The 15,896-nt window shown below is 44.3% G+C and overlaps 4 protein-coding genes across 18 annotated transcripts in view; 2 read left to right on the forward strand and 2 right to left on the reverse strand.

The window, feature by feature from the left end:
- The first annotated feature begins 423 nt into the window (after positions 1-423).
- On the forward strand, positions 424-5,357 carry LOC108035572 (claspin). The gene is made up of 7 exons (XM_017111243.3): positions 424-2,014; positions 2,081-2,328; positions 2,380-3,015; positions 3,080-4,384; positions 4,444-4,696; positions 4,752-5,081; positions 5,148-5,357. The coding sequence occupies exons 1-7, from the start codon at positions 509-511 to the stop codon at positions 5,265-5,267; spliced, it is 4,398 nt and encodes a 1,465-aa protein (XP_016966732.2). The 5' UTR covers positions 424-508; the 3' UTR covers positions 5,268-5,357.
- Positions 5,358-5,579: 222 nt separating this feature from the next.
- LOC108035504 (peroxisomal membrane protein PMP34) lies at positions 5,580-8,073 on the forward strand. The gene is made up of 3 exons (XM_017111162.3): positions 5,580-5,970; positions 6,048-6,108; positions 7,091-8,073. Exons 1-3 carry the CDS (start codon positions 5,899-5,901, stop codon positions 7,894-7,896), a joined length of 939 nt encoding a protein of 312 aa, XP_016966651.1. The 5' UTR covers positions 5,580-5,898; the 3' UTR covers positions 7,897-8,073.
- On the reverse strand, positions 8,051-9,225 carry LOC108035503 (THUMP domain-containing protein 1 homolog). Its single transcript, XM_017111161.3, has one exon. It carries the CDS (start codon positions 9,152-9,154, stop codon positions 8,195-8,197), a length of 960 nt encoding a protein of 319 aa, XP_016966650.1. The 5' UTR covers positions 9,155-9,225; the 3' UTR covers positions 8,051-8,194.
- Positions 9,226-9,523: 298 nt separating this feature from the next.
- LOC108035129 (formin-binding protein 1-like) overlaps positions 9,524-15,896 on the reverse strand; it is a 34,546-nt gene continuing 28,173 nt past the window's right edge. For 2 of the 15 annotated variants that reach the window (XM_017110567.3, XM_050886162.1), the window contains 8 exons: positions 14,811-14,955; positions 14,285-14,754; positions 14,035-14,221; positions 13,283-13,318; positions 12,124-12,473; positions 11,982-12,056; positions 11,350-11,513; positions 9,524-11,287 (listed from right to left, as the gene is read on the reverse strand). In XM_017110567.3, the coding sequence (XP_016966056.1) occupies positions 11,124-11,287; positions 11,350-11,513; positions 11,982-12,056; positions 12,124-12,473; positions 13,283-13,318; positions 14,035-14,221; positions 14,285-14,754; positions 14,811-14,955 (1,591 nt within the window). In that variant the 3' untranslated portion in view covers positions 9,524-11,123. Of the gene's footprint in view, positions 11,288-11,349; positions 11,517-11,921; positions 12,057-12,123; positions 12,474-13,282; positions 13,319-14,034; positions 14,222-14,284; positions 14,755-14,810; positions 14,956-15,896 lie in introns of all 15 variants that reach the window. The other 13 variants (XM_017110566.3, XM_050886161.1, XM_017110562.3 and 10 more) reach the window with 9 other exon arrangements.

A 15,896-nucleotide genomic window follows, 5' to 3' on the forward strand; every position in this document is an offset into this window, starting at 1 on the left:
TCTTGTACACCTTATAAATGGTTCGCCGAGAGATTTAGTTGAAAATACTTAAGCATTTTCACTATTTAAGCAGGTTTAGGGAAGATTATTTGAGACAAATACTATTCAATATCCTTGAATTAAACAATATGTAATAAAAAATGTTGTCAAGAACAATTTGATCTTAAAATAAAATTGCACAATTTGCATCATAGTTAGATTTCAATATTTTGAAAATGTTTGTATAATTCTAAAAACTTTTATTAAAATAATCAATTTTATTCTAAATATTTTTCTTTTTTGAATTTAACAAATAAAATTTACATGTGCCATACACTTACTTTACTTAAGTGTGACCATGCCCCATTCCCTGGTCAGCTTTCCAACACTGCCCGCAACAGCTGATGGCTCCCGCACTTTCAACACTCTTTGCGCCAAAAATCGAACTGCGTGTGACTGTGTGCGTGTGGCACTCGGCAATGTTTATGGTTTTTTCTTATTATTAACAATAAATAAGTGACCCAGAACTATGAGCGAATCGGTTGCAGAAACTGCAGCTGCAGCGGAAAATGAAGAGCTGGCCGACGACTCGATGGAAAAGCTGGAGTTCGACGAGGAAGACGAGAATATGGTGTCCGGCGAAGATTTACTGGGTGGCAAGAGTCTAATGATGTCGGATGACAGCGAAAATGAAGATGTACCCACGCAGAAGCCCCAGAAGATCTCACCCAAGGCCAGGCGCCAAAGGGTGATGGACAGTGATCACCAGGAGGTTGCAGTAGAGGAGCAAGAGGAACACATTTCCCCCAAAAGCAAGGGACAAAGGCTGCTGGACAGCGATGAAGAGGAGGTGCTCACTAAGCCTAAGAAGAAGAAATCCGCTGTCATAAGCTCGGATAGTGAGGAGGAGCAAACGGTACCCAAGCAGAAAGCCGCCAAGAAAAGCAAAAAGCAGACATCCCAGGTGGATGACGATGGAGAGGATCAGGAGCAGGAGAAACCTGCTAAGGCAGAGAAGAAAAAGGGGGTAGCCAAAAACAGTAAGAAGTTGACAAAGGATCAAAAGGAGGAGGACCAGGAGCAACCTCCTAAAAAAGAAAAACCAAAAAAGGCGGTGAAGAAGCAAATGGCTAAACAGACCGAGGGAGATGACTCTCGAATAAACCAGGAAGAAGATCCGGAGCAGAAACAACCCGTCAAGATACAAAAGTCTAAGAAGTTGGCTAAGACTAAGAAGCAACAGGAGGATAATAAGGAGGAAGAAGAAACTAATCTGAAGCAAAAGAAACCTCCTCAAAAACCAAAGGCAAAGAAGTTAGCCAAAGCAGAAAAGGAATTTGAAATCGACAAACTGGGAGACATGCAGGACATGGACGAGGGCACAAAAATGGACCAAGAACAAGACCAGGAGCAGGAGAAGCCAACCATCAAACAAAAGCCTAAGAAGAAGGTGAAGAAAAATAATCAAAAAATAGACAGTGATCAAGAGTCACAGATAGAATTAAAAGATATAGAGCAGAAAAAACCTTCAAAAAAAGCCATAAACAATAAGTTCGATAACATTGACGATGAGAATGAGGAGAAGCCTAAAAGGGGTACCAAAAAAAATAAACTAAAAATTGAGAGCGATGAGGAGTCACAGGAGAACAATGATGAGGTGGTCCAGGATCAGAATGGCAAGGTAATGGACAGCGGCATTGACACACTGTTGAGAAGCCATGATGAGGATGAGGATGTCCAAAAACTTTCAAAAAAGGCAAAGAAAAAAAAGCAACGAATGGACAGTGACAGCGAAGATGAGATCAAGAACGAAGAGGAGACCAGTTCGCCCAAAAACAAACTCAAAGGTTTGGTGGATTCCGAATCCGAGCCGAAAGAACCCACGGCGGAAATCAGTCCTGCCCAGAACAAACTCAAGGGCTTGGTGGACTCTGAATCCGAAGCAGAGTTGAGCAATCCAGACGAATCTGTAGCGGAACAGGAAGCACCCTCTGAAACGGCCAAAGGAAAACCCAAGAAGCCCAAAGTTGTGCGCGTATGTTTACCCAAGCTGGGAATAAAGCATTTGGTTATTCATTTATTTATTCCCTTATTTAATTAGGAATCTGCAAAGAAAGCTCTGGAGGGGATGCAGGCCATCCAAAGTGAGCAGCAGCGTCTGCACCGGGAGGCTCACATCAATGTGCCATATCATCAGCCGAAGCCCAGGACTCTGAAGGAGTTTCTTAGTCGACGAACAATCAACGCTCCTTTAGCCACCGCGCTGGCAGGTGGAAGTCCCATGCCCAGTAAACAGCCCAGAAAATCGGTAGGACTTCGGATGACCCGTGAAGAGTTGGAGGCTTATGCGTAAGTTCCCGTAAATATCATACACATTTTATTAAATATCCAAACCCTTAGAAAACTAATGGAGGACCGCGCCAAAGAGGCCACCGAGTTCTTTAAATCCGAGTCCGAACCGGAGGAAGAGAACGATTCGGATAACGACGAGTCTTTGGAGCTAAAAGACAATCCAGGTGTATTGGATGAGGTGCTAGAGAATCCAAAAACACCAGAACAACCCAAGGAGCACACAGAAGAGCCGACCATCGAATCAATGGAGGAGAAATCTGTCGTGGAGGAAGCAATGGCTGAAGATCCCATTGTAGAAGAAGAAAAGCCCGTTGCATCCACCTCTGCTGCAGCTGCTCTAAAATTTACAGATAACTTAGAGGTCCAACCTGAGGATCAGGCGAAATCTCCCAGCAAAGTTTGCCTGGTTACAGAAGTGGTGGAACTGCCAAGGCTGGACTTGAGCACCATTAACATAACACCGCCTTCCAAGCCAGCCACGCCGAAGATCAGCGAAGCCATTCGGCGGCTGAAGATCGAAAAGAGCTCGGATGTGAGTCCTTCGCTTAAGGGTGATGCCAACATGGTTATTGACCTGGAAACGGGGGATATGTTCGCCAAGAAACCAACTGGAGTGGACGATTTGCTGATACGTCTTATGAAAACGAGGGAAGCCAAAAAGCACAAGACCACAGAGACTGTCAAGTAAGTAATTCAACTTACCATATATTAAACTTAACTTATAAATTGTAAAATTATAAAATTGTAGCATCCTGACCACTGAGCATGGCAAACTAGAGATGTCCAAGGTTAGCATTCACCTGCACGAGGAGGAGATCAATAAGGACCCCAAGCCCGGAGCAGGTTACATCAAAATGCAGGAGCATCTTAAATCCCTAATCACTAAGAAACGCATGGAGGACCTGCGCAAAAAGCAGGCGGAAGAGCAGGAGAAAATGGCTGAAGACGAGGAGGAGGGCATGGATGTAGATGAGGAGTACGAACCGGAAGATAAGCCTGCCTACGCAGAAGTTACCATAAACGAAGATGAGGAGATTGTTGAGGGAGGCGAAGGCACTGCCGAGGAGGACGAGGATGCAGAAGAATTGGAGGCAGACGAGAAAGCAGAAGTCGAACGAGTTGAAGAACCTGATGAAGAGGATAATAGCAGTGACAGCGAGCAGGAAAGTGAGCCCGAACCAGAGCCTGAAACGCAAAGTGGCAGGAAAAAGAACCGCATTATTAGGGCCTTTGAGGACGACAACTCCGATGAAGATGATCTGGACCTGTTGCAAACTCCTAAGCCAAGCAACGTTGCTCCCATAACAGCCACCCAATTGCAATTATCCGCCCATAAGCTTTTCGATGCGGAGACCCGGCGCACGGCCAGCGACGAGGAAAACGAGCTGCTCGACTTGTGTTCCGGTCAGTTTCCGCAATCCCAGATGCTTTCCTCCGCCGCACCCTCTGTGGATCCTGCTGTCATCAGTCAGATACCCATGACTCAGTTTGGAGACAGTAGCCAAGCACCCGATGAACTTGAGGGTTTATGCTCGGGCACTTTTGCCACCCAACTGCCATCGGAAACAGCCACCCAACAGCCGGAGGAGCAGGAGAAAACCCATGAGCCGCCGGTGGTAGCTAACAGAATTGTGTCCAGCGATGAGGAGGAGGCCGCCAAGGAGGACGACACTGAAGCCGATAGGCCGCGCAACAAAAAACTCACTAAGAAGAGGCCGAAGAAAAAGGCCAAGCTAGGATTCTCGGATGATGAAGAAAGCGACGGTGATGTCGAGGAATTCGAGGAAGAAAGCGATGGAGAGCCAGTGGAGGAAATCCCAGAAACCTTTGTGGACTACGATTCCGAGGAGAATGAAATTGTCGTGGAGATGACCAAGAAAGACCGCAAAATGCGAGCCGCCAACTTTGTGGACAAAGAAGCTGAGCTATCCGAATCCGATTGGGGATCTGCTGACGAGGACGAGAAGAACATGGATAACTATGACATAGAGTTGGGCGACGAAGATCAGTTCGATCGCGATAAGCTACGGCACGAACTGGGACAGATTCATGCGTGAGTATACATAATGGATCTACAAGATGCAAAAATTAAACGAATCACTTCTCTGACAGTCGAAAAATGATGGACCAGGATATTCGGGAGGTGCGCAAGATCAAAGAAATGCTCTTTGAAGAGGAAGAAGAGGGAGCCAGTCGACAGCGGCAGTTCCGATGGAAGAACGTTGAGAATGGTTTCAGCCTAGATGACCGTCGTCCCGAGGATGGTGAAGGAAACGAGGGCAGTGGCGACGAGGAGAACGAGCATCTGTGGCGAAAAATTCGCTATGAACGCGAGCAGCTCCTGTTAGAAAAGGGCCTCAAACCGGTGAGTAGATGCGCAACTTCCTTTAATTTCTTGTCTAAACACCTGTTCTTTCCAGGAGGCAGCCTCTCCACTCTCCACATCCGTGATAAACACCAGTGGCACTGGTAATTCCATTCGTCGACTCAACATAATCTCCTCCAAGAAGACAACTGTGGAGGTGAAAAAGAGTTCTCCATTCCTGATCTCAAAAACAGTAGCTGGCAAACAGCAGAAGAGTGCAGTTCGCGGCTCTTTCTTGGTGCGAGACCAGCAGACGCTTACCAAACTGGCAGGCCTCACCAAGGGGACCTCCGGCGATGTCGACGGAGCGGAGGGCACTATTTCCGTAAAGACAGCAAAGGCCAAGAACTTTGTGTTCGCCACGCTAACGGAGGAGGAGCACGAGGTGGGACTATAATCAGAATTTTTATTTATCTACGTCTTTTATTACAATAAATGTATTATTTTTCAGAATCGCAAACGAAAAGCAGCCGATTTGCTCAACAGCAGCACTGAAACGGGAGTGAATTTCATGAAAAAACCACGACTGGAACCTAGGAGGGAGAAGTGCCTTATAGATCAGCTTCTTTAGACTAAGTTCTTTTAATTTTAGACTGCCCTGAAATGTACATTTTGCTATATAGTTTAGTAGGATAGTAAATAGAAGAGAATAAACCATAAACTCCATTTGTATATTTTTAGATAAGTGTTTTTCGAGGGATTCACTATTATTGATCAATTGATATGAAACTTGGTATGCGGAATGATATTGTTCAATAATATAAGTAAGTTAGATTAGTTATAATTGATTTTAAAAGTAAGATATTCAAACCTTGATAACGGTATGCTTCTATTATAGACCGGTATATTTTAGTATATTTCTTCAGCCGTAGGGTATATTCCCTTCCTTCACCTGCGGTCATACTAAATCTGAACAAATTAAAAAAAATCCGAAATTTTGTATGGAAAAGTTAATATGCGAGTGAATCATTTACAAAGCCGTGATCCAGGAGGCACCACAAAGGGACCGACGCCGACGCCCACAACCACCGCCTCCTCTGCAGTCGTTTGAATTAATCTAATCTCGGCGTCGCTGCAAACTGCGCTGTCGCAGCTAAACTTTTAACTACCGGCGGGACGTCTGCCAATCAGTAAACACTCGCCCGAAGACGCCTGCGGACGTTCCCAGCCAGAGATCCCCAGTCAGACGAACAAACATCACCATGGTGGCCCCCTCGAAACTCAGCCAGGTGCTCAGCTACCAGAACTTCGTGCACGCCGTCTCCGGAGCCGCGGTGAGTGGTCAAATATTTGCCGGCTAAAGGTCAAGATGTTAGCTGGTGCTAATTTGTATTTGGTCACCTCGTTACAGGGCGGATGCATCGCGATGAGCACTTTCTATCCACTGGACACGGTGCGTTCCCGCCTGCAACGTAAGTTTCCGGGGATTGGGCCATCGGGGAGCGGCCACTTTGTAACTAATCTCTTCATTTGGAACCGATAAGCGGGCCACGCTTTGATAGTTGATATATATACATACCTTTGGGCGAGTTCAAACTCCAGCGTTTGAAACTTTCTATTGATATGTTAAAGAGCCCCTTCTAATCAATTCCGCGGCTAATCCAATATAAGGTTCTGTTTATATATAGAATTCGATGGGCTCTAGTTTCTGTGCCCAGGCAAGATTCCGATTATTTATTTTGGAAAAGGGTCTGTCCTAGTTCTGCATATAGTAGATAAAGATTAGAATATTATATCTTTTACTTTTTTATCGTTACCTTATAACACTCCCAAATATCTATAGTGTTATTTACTTTTTATAAATCACACAGTAACAAAAAAAATATTTTGTAATATGAAGGGTTCACTTTTAGAGTGTGCACTTTATGTCCACTTAAAGTACACTCACAGCTTACAGTATAGAAGTGCATAAAATTTGCAATTGTCCAAGACTCTTGGACTTTGACTCATAAAATGGAAATGGAGTTGACGTTGGTTATGAACGAAACTAAAATAGCTTATAAAAGAAACTGCGTTATTATTTTAAAAATGTTTCATATGTAAATCCCTAGAAGTCTGAAATGGTAATTCGAAATGCATGTTTGCATTGTAAGCAAACACTTATACAAATCCAGGTTTTTGTAAGGTAACGCCTAGCAAATTTTTATGACTATTGCCTTTAAGCTCTAATGGAATATTTCGCTTTATATTAGCCAAATCATGCATGTAGGTATAGGCACCTTAATACCGCCAATTGCATAATTATCATAATAGGGTTCAAGGTTGGGTTGATATGACTGACTCCGAATATGCGTGACACATTAAATTAGCGCTCAAGCGGAATCCACCTGGGGTGTTCTCGGCTCTAGAATCTCCAAATAGAAACTCACTGATCCTAACCATTTCTCTTTTCAGTGGAGGAGGCCGGCGAGGTGCGGAGCACCAGACAGGTGATCAAGGAGATTGTGCTGGGCGAGGGATTCCAGTCCTTGTACAGAGGTCTAGGTCCTGTCCTCCAAAGCCTGTGCATTTCGAACTTTGTCTACTTCTACACATTCCACGCCCTCAAGGCGGTGGCCTCAGGTGGTTCTCCATCCCAGCACAGCGCTCTCAAGGATCTGTTCCTGGGCAGCATTGCGGGCATCATCAATGTGCTCACCACAACACCGTTTTGGGTGGTCAACACACGGTTGCGCATGCGCAATGTGGCCGGAACCTCGGATGAAGTGAACAAGCACTACAAGAACCTGCTGGAGGGTCTCAAGTATGTGGCCGAGAAGGAGGGCATCGCCGGTCTGTGGTCAGGCACCATTCCCTCGCTGATGCTGGTCTCTAATCCGGCCCTGCAGTTCATGATGTACGAGATGCTCAAGCGCAACATAATGCGCTTCACCGGCGGCGAGATGGGCAGCCTGAGTTTCTTCTTCATCGGTGCCATTGCCAAGGCCTTCGCCACTGTGCTCACTTATCCGCTGCAGTTGGTCCAGACCAAGCAGCGTCATCGCAGCAAGGAGTCGGAGTCGAAGCCCTCCACTTCGGCGGGAGCACGCACCGAGAGCACACTGGAGCTGATGATCAGCATACTCCAGCACCAGGGCATCCGTGGTCTGTTCCGCGGCCTGGAGGCCAAGATCCTGCAGACAGTGCTCACTGCCGCACTGATGTTCATGGCCTACGAGAAGATAGCCGGCACCGTGGTCATGCTGCTCAAGCGCAACTAAAATGAGGCTCTAGTCTACACGTAGTTTTACTCAACCGACCGTAATGTAAGCTATAACACAAATAATACACAATCTGACTTAGGATACGGCCAGCACACACAGACTCTCCAAAGTTTAGTCGCTAAGCGTCACTGGATAAAAGAAACGATAAAAATTGTTAACAAAAGTAAATAATAACTGGACGTTTTATTCATATTTGTCTGCACAGCAGATTGTTAGCTCTATAACTATGTCTGGATCCTCTTACCAAACCTTTCATTGGATGGGGAGTCCTCTTAAGGCTTCTGAGTTTTCTAATTTAGTTGGTCTGGTCTTGGTCGTTATTGGCAGCCCCTTTTGACTCCTTTTCATCACTGGACTTGGACTTTTCCGCAGCCTTAGCATCCTCCTCTGAAGACTCCTTCAAAGGCTTCTCGGACATCTTCTCGCTGGGATTGGCCAGCTCCGCCAGGTTAAACTTCTTGCAGCCCAGATAGTTATCGATAACGCTGAGCAGGCACCAGCCCCTCAAGACCTCGACGATGATGGATTTCTTGGCCTCCTTGAGGTCCACCTTGTTGCCTACGTTCTTGGAGTTGACCAAATCGGCCAGCTGCATAATAATCTCATCCCGCTTTATCTGCTGATTGTAGCGGTGGTTGAAGATGATGCCATAGCTGGTGGGTTCCTTGAGGAAGTGCTTGTCGAAGAGCACTCCGGCGGCTGAGATTATGTCGGGCATGTTGGCACGGCAGACGGCTTCGATGGGCACGAGGCGCAGGACGAATCGAGACATGGACTTGCCGGTGGTGGCTATGTCGTTTATAATGTGCTTTCCAAGGGCCACGGGGTCCTCCAGTTGGGTGCGGATAAACACGCAGTTGGTGGTGTTGGTGTCCACGTTCTGGAATCGCACCTTGCGCTGGGAGAGCTTCTCGCGGCATTTGGCAGCCGCTGCCTCCAGGTCGTCGTCGTCATCACTGGTGCTCCCCTTGGTGGACTTTCCAGCATCCTCTTCTGCATCGCCAGCTGCTCCTTCCTCGGGCTGCTTCTTTTCCGGCTCATTCTCCGGCTGCTCAGGTCCATAGAGTGCGTCCGCGTAGTGGTTCAAGAGATTGTAGCACTCGCGAACACATGCTTTCTCGTTGATGTTGCAGGTGGCAAAGAAGCCACGTTGGCCAGGCTGGAGCACCTGTCTCTTGGCATGGAAGTACTTCTTCTTGTTGTTCTTGAACTTGTGGTTGTTCGTCATTTTCGATTTCTTGGCTGAAGGTTCCATAAAAAAATTATTATTATTTTAACCGGCTGATAAAATGAGAGGACCGTAAACAAGGCGTTCGAAAATACCACCACTTTAAAGAAATCCACTAAAACTGGCAGTTAAAAAAGAACAAGGAGTGGTCACTCTAAAGTTTTGAAATATTTTTAAGTTTGGGGATTTTGAAAAAACGTTGAAGTGATGTAAAATTAAAAAATAGTCATCTTTAAATTTTATAATTAACACCTAGGTATTTGTCGATAGAGATTAACACTTAAAAAGCTACGATTTTTAAATTATTCATAGCAAACTTCATCATTTATCCCAGTTTTTAAAGTATTTAATACTCCCACCTAAACACCGAAATAAAATCCATAAAAAACACAGCCATTTGCAAAAGGACAAGCTATATTGTTTCTTTTAATTTTAGTTACTTTTATTATGCCGACAATTCTCACATACATTTGCCGTAGTCTGTCTCTTAAATTCAATTACTCTCATTCCATTTGATGTTGTAAACATTTTAGCGTTAATACGTATGTGCCTGTTTTCGGTTCGAATTTAAAATTAGATAAATTTAAGAATTTTGGAATTATTTATTTTCTGCGTTCGCACTAAGATTAGTCCATCATTCGTTCACATCGTTCATTAATTAAACATAAGAATTCATCAGTATCAGTTGTTTGCACACTTAAATGCTAAAGCATGATAGCATATATGCGAAATGAAAGTACAAAATACAAATGGAAAAGGCTGCTGAATATCTAACTAAGGACCTATCATCTCGCTCCGCCTGGACTCGCTCCGCAGACTTCTGGTTCCAGTTTTTGATTGTGGTCTACCAATATACAGCGGTATATCTTATTAAATTATAAATAAATGTATTGCAAAGTGGCGTCGAACATAACAAATGCAGCGCCGCCCGGCTTTGCTCTGACTTAAGCCTTAAATGTTGTGAACTTAATCATATGGGGGTTCCTAAAACATAACTAATTGATGCACATATCTCCGGACATCTCGCGTCCTTTTTTAAACATAGTGTGTGTGAAAATGTACAAGGCAAAGAGCAATACAAAAAGTATTTTCAAATTAAAATTACAAATTATGCATAGTGTGTAAAGTAAAATGTACAATTGTTGCTATTTATATAAAACAAGCTAGCGCGTTCTTTGCTTCCGCAATTGCATATGCCGCATGTCATGCAGGATTGCCATAACTTTTGCCCACTTATCCTTGAGTTTCGGGCGGTGTATATAATGGGTTACAATGGGGGTGTTGTGATCGATGTCCGCCTCCTTGATCTTTGCATATTTACCAAAGTTTTAGTGCTTAATTTGAGGAAAATCGCACACTGCCGCTTTTCCAATTGGTCAGCGGGAAAAGCGGCAGGTGCTGCTAAGGCTCCAAAGCCGGGAATCGAGCAAAAGTGAGTGTTATCAACACACTGCCAAATGAATTGCATCTGAAAACGTGTTCACAAGATCACTTTTTTAATGTCCAACGGCTGTTGTTGTTTCAGTTTTAGTTTTCTTTTCATGCTCTCACGTATTCAAGTGCCATATAAATCTGGTTCCATATATGTGTATAAATAGGTGTTATCATGATTGTTTTTGTGGTGAAGAGGGAAACGTTGCGGTGCTTACAATTAGGTGAGGTCTGCTCGTAGGTGCATATGACTATAGTATTTATAGTATGATATAGCTTGCACTACCATAAGATCGATGACGTTTAAAATCAATGTAAATATACAAAGCATACGAAGGGTAAATTAATCGAACTTAGCTTAGGTCAAATGTACAGTGTTGTGTGTGAAGGTTAGGTGTGTTTTTCTGTTGTTCTCATGTTTTTGCTGTGTATATGGTATGGCTGTCCGATAGAACGCAAAGTTATGACAAAAGTACACAAATCAATCGATCATACGCAAGAGTTGCTGAGTAGGTAACATTTAAAACCGCCCGGCTGATCGCCCGCCCCGAAAATGAACTTAATCCTAAGCATAGAGCGTGCACTCGATGTAACTCGTGGGTACGAAGCCCTCGTCCCAGCCATTGGAGTTGTTCGCCCGCCGCACCCGCGTCCAGCCATCTCCCTGGTCGATCTCGATCACCTGCAGCTCCTCGCCCTCGCTCATGGGTATGCTGCCCTCGCTGGAGGCTAATGGGATAAATATAAATCAACTAGAATCTTATATACGAGAGTGTTAATCCACCACTCACCTTCGAAGGGATAAAGGGCTCGACATGTGCCCAGTGGATTTAGTGTCTCCACTTCCGTCTCGTAGTACGTATCCTCACCAATCGCATTCTCATTGGCACTACCCTGTCCCGATCCTGGCAGGGATGTGTGCGAAGTGCCTAGGCCGCTCTCGGGACTTGCCGAACTGCTGGATTTCACCATGGAAAGGCAAAATGAAACGAAATATTTGAAGAAGTTGCAATTTTCACATTATTAAGTGTCATCATGTTTGGTGTAGAGCAATAAAGAGGCAACATAAAGCTACAAATTAGAAGTTAAAGTAAATTGGTTTTCAAATTTTGTATCTGTGGCTGCTTGTGGACTTTCTGGGCTGTTATTAGTTTACAGATTCGGTAATGCGTCGAATGAACCAACACCAAAGAAAATGCCACACACCGTGAAGAGTGCAGTGATATAGTATGATTTAAACAATACAGACTACAGATTAGATATTCGATGCCAAATCATAATGCTACGATAATGTATGTACGAGTATAATGTAGGTGGGTGAGGTATATATATATAAACATTGAACGTAGACTTATGAGTGTACCCGTTATTGTTATTATTATGCCCATTTTGTATTTGCGCCACATTATCCTCAGAATCTGACCTGCTTAAGCTGCCAGCGTCATCGGGCTGGTCGTCGCCATCGTCATGATGGTCATCGGCACTGCCATTGGAATGTCTAAAAGAAAGGATACTCCATTATTAGATGCTTCATTTCCATGGCAGTGCTCCAAGTGCCAACTCACCTCGAGGTTCTGTGACCGTTCTGCAATTGGTTTCGACTCGCCTGCGGACTACTGGTGGCCGCCGGCACTTGGCAGGCCTTCTCCAAGAAGTCCTGGTACTTCTTCAGATCCACCTTCAGCTTCTCCAACTTGTGTTCCGACTCGTTCAGTTGTCCTTCGACGGTCATGGGATTGCCCAGCGAGGAGTTCGCCTCATAGACGATCTTCATCTTCATCAGGCCATCCCGGGCTTTTGTTTCCTGGGCGATGCTCTGGGTCAGCTCGGCGATCTTTCCCTGCAGTTTCTTTCTCCGCTGATTCGGCGGCAGATCGCTAAAGTCCTCCTTTTGTCCATCGGCAGTCAGGGAGTTCTATGACAATTAAAGCTTCATTAGTGGGTTGTATTATAGAGATGTACAATGATATCTTTAGAGGCGAATGCAATGGATAATTGAATACAAATCAGGGAGAAAAAGACAAGACATTCACAAGACTCAACAAGAGTGGCACGCAGTGATTGCAATCAGTACAAACCAAAGAGACAGAAAAACACAGATACGTCAACAAACCAAAACAATAAATGTAAATATTCTGATAATCAAGTGACCCGCTTTCCATATCAATCAAAGCCATTTCAAACCCGACAGGCCATTAAGTGGTATCATAAAGAAAAGTTATGGAAACGAAACGAAAATGAAAATGGGGCGATAAAGGCATTCAATCATGCGAAGGGATTTCAGAGAGCTAATAAGACGTAAAAAACCGAAATGAAACAATCGTAAACTTAACAATAAAATAAACTAAAGAACAGAGTAATGTGTAAGTGTGCTGCTGTGGCTTTCGGCAAGTTAGCTAAGAATTTACTGGTTTATTTTGTGAATTAAACATTTCAGGATAATTGGTGGTTTTATTTTTAGAACTCGACTAAGTTTAATCAAGCTAAGAATATGCCGATCGTTTTGCGTTCAGGCGTTTAAAGTGAAAGTTGCTCAGACTGTTAATTATTATTAATGGGAAACGATATGCTAGTGATGGTTAGATTCGTATTTAGCTGATTGTGATTAGTAGATAGCGAGATATGGTGGTGTTATTAAGATTAATCGTAGGGGGCTAGTAGTTAAGGCTAGGCTTAGTTAGAGTTAGTTAGTTAGTTGGGAGAGAGCTGAAAGATTCATCATACCTTCATGGTGATACAGGCTTCAATTATCTGCCGTTGCTATTGGCAGCGAATTGATTTAGTAATTTATTTTGTAGGTTTGCATTTCATTTCGTTTTAAAATTGTATCACATGTTGTGTGGTGTGTTCGTGTGATTTTAAGCATTTTAATCATTTCAAAATCGAATGGCAGCAACAAATGTGTGTACAAAAGTAGAAATCAAGAGTTAATCAATTAATATTTGGTGAGTCATAGAAGAAGCTTTGGATTTTAGGATAACTTTGCGTGATGGTGACGGAGGGGGAAACTCAAAGCACAAAGTATTAGTAAATGAGACACAAAACATGGCAATTCATAAGCAATTCGAGGCGATGTATGTATATCTGGTTGTGGATTATGCATGGCGAGGACACGAATCGAGGACTCTGGACACTTGGTACTTACGGCAAGAGACAGAACCAGGTCCAAGTGAAATAAAGATATGGTAATCGATCGGAGGTTCGATCAAATTAATATAGAAATAGAACGGAAAAGAGAGAAGACTGGATGAGTAAACCATAAGGAGACACAAACCATAACCAAGACCTACGACTTATCAATAGAACATCGAACTTAACAACTAATCAAGAAGCGTCTCAACTCAAGAGGCTGGTGCACAGAATGGAACGGACAGGTGTGGATAACCAAAAACTCTGGACGACAGAGAGATAGAGAGTCAGGCAGTAGAAACCTCAACCACTTGTTCCCCCCTGGGATTAGCCACGGACTGCCTCACCTTGTTGCTGCCGAATATGTTGAAGATGCCCACGCGTTTCCTCAGCTTGTTGGCACTCATCGTGCCCTTAATGGTCAGGTGGTTCGATGTCGAGTTGCTGTAGTGTGAGTCCTGCACGGAGTCTGGATCGCACTTGGACAGATCCTCGAAGGGTATGTCCCTTGGTGGCGTGAAGCCCGATTGGTATCTGTTAGGGAATAAATTAAAATTAGTTGTATGCCTCTTTATCAAATATAAAACGGTTCCCCACCTTTCTATGACTTTGAAGGTATCCTCCTTCTCGTTGATCGACTCGCCGGCCTTCACGATGCCCTCCATGCAGCGGGCAATGATGGGCGCCACCGAGGACTCCACATCCGCCGCACCCACAATGAACTCCCGGAAGCCTCGGGTGCGCTTCTCGTCCAGCTCCTGCAGCCGGTTGAGGACGGCGGGCAGCAGCATGCTGAAGTGCTGCTGCTGCAGATTGTTCGTCTTCTGCAGCTGGTTGGCGTACTCGTTCTTGGCATCGTCCGACTGCTGGATCTTGGCCGTCATCACGTTCTTGTAGCGCTCCACCTCGGCCCGGCTGAGATTGAGGTCCATGTCCGCCCGCTTGTAGCTGTCCACCGCCTTCTCCGAGTCGCGGTAGGCCTTCTCGTAGTTCCGCTTGGCCCGGTCCAGCGAGGAGAGCTGTGTGGTGAGGTTCTGCTGCAGGTTGGCACCATCGCTAAGGCATTTCTGCAAGTATATAGGGATTAGTTATGGAGTTTTGTAGTCCTGGCCCACGCACTCACCTTGCGTTCTTCGCGCAGTGTCTTGGACAGGAGCGTCACCCCCGCGATTATCTGCAGCTGCAGGGACTCGGAGACCACCTCGCGCTGTCCCGCCAGATCGCCCACCTCCTTGAGCAGATTGCGGAACGCTTGCATCGATGTGAATCTGTAATGGAATGGGAGCATGTGAATCAGTTCGACCTACGCCAATTTACGCCTCGGGAGTACTACGAGTTTGCGTGCACACAGAAAAATAGTCTTGAATTTTAAAATTGCACATATATTTTAGATCCAATAGCCCTTACAATAAATAATAATCACACTAAACAATAAATAAATAAAATGGTTGTAAGGTTTTAAAAAAAATATTCAAGTAATATTAAAGCTAAACGGTTATTTTAAGAACTAAACATTTTAAGATCGAAATATTCTTGAATATATAAATTATTTTTAAAATATGCCTTAAGAAGATTTTTTAATAAAATTGAAGAGAATAAATAATTTGTTGTAAAGTAGTTAAAAAAATCAAGCGATACTTTCGAGTCGAAGAATTTCTTTAAAGAAACAAAAATTTCAAGAACTAAATATTCTTGAAAATATACCAAAAGAAATATTTATAAAAGTTGTTTTTTTTTTAATTTTTTTATTATTATTATTTCTTTGCCAGGATTAGTCACAGATATTTTTCTTTGTGCGGACCTATAGCTTCGTAAGACAGCCATAGCCGAGGGCCCGATTTATGGAGCTCTCGGTCCGACAGAGTTGGACACGCGCTGTGGAACGCCCACGCGGCTCCGGGTCCGTCCGTGGTTTTGTCTCTGTGGCTTGTCTATCATCGCCGTCTGTCAGAATGGCCACTCTATATGGCCGGGGGAACGGGCATATATATTTATGGATTTTACAACTGAATATGGCAAAGCGCTTGGCATTTCATTACCAAGTCCTCCACTTGGCTATCGCCATTCATTGTCATATTACACACAGGCCACATCCACAGGCACAACCAAATCCACGGATCTATTTGCGGGTCATGATGTCAGTCCGCCAGTTGGGCCAGATTTGCATGGCGTGTAATTAAAAACTGAGATTCCCAGACCACACACACTC

Source organism: Drosophila biarmipes, chromosome 3L (assembly GCF_025231255.1).
Source record: "Drosophila biarmipes strain raj3 chromosome 3L, RU_DBia_V1.1, whole genome shotgun sequence".
Lineage (NCBI taxonomy): Eukaryota > Metazoa > Arthropoda > Insecta > Diptera > Drosophilidae > Drosophila > Drosophila biarmipes.

Bases quoted from the DNA above. Each gene is read 5' to 3' on its own strand.
- LOC108035503 (XM_017111161.3), bottom strand. From the start codon at position 9,154: ATGGAACCTTCAGCCAAGAAATCGAAAATGACGAACAACCACAAGTTC.
- LOC108035572 (XM_017111243.3), top strand. From the start codon at position 509: ATGAGCGAATCGGTTGCAGAAACTGCAGCTGCAGCGGAAAATGAAGAG. The intron at 4,385-4,443 runs GTGAGTATACAT...CTTCTCTGACAG, and splicing joins GAACTGGGACAGATTCATGC to TCGAAAAATGATGGACCAGG. The intron at 4,697-4,751 runs GTGAGTAGATGC...TGTTCTTTCCAG, and splicing joins TAGAAAAGGGCCTCAAACCG to GAGGCAGCCTCTCCACTCTC.
- LOC108035504 (XM_017111162.3), top strand. From the start codon at position 5,899: ATGGTGGCCCCCTCGAAACTCAGCCAGGTGCTCAGCTACCAGAACTTC. The intron at 5,971-6,047 runs GTGAGTGGTCAA...ACCTCGTTACAG, and splicing joins ACGCCGTCTCCGGAGCCGCG to GGCGGATGCATCGCGATGAG. The intron at 6,109-7,090 runs GTAAGTTTCCGG...TTCTCTTTTCAG, and splicing joins GGTGCGTTCCCGCCTGCAAC to TGGAGGAGGCCGGCGAGGTG.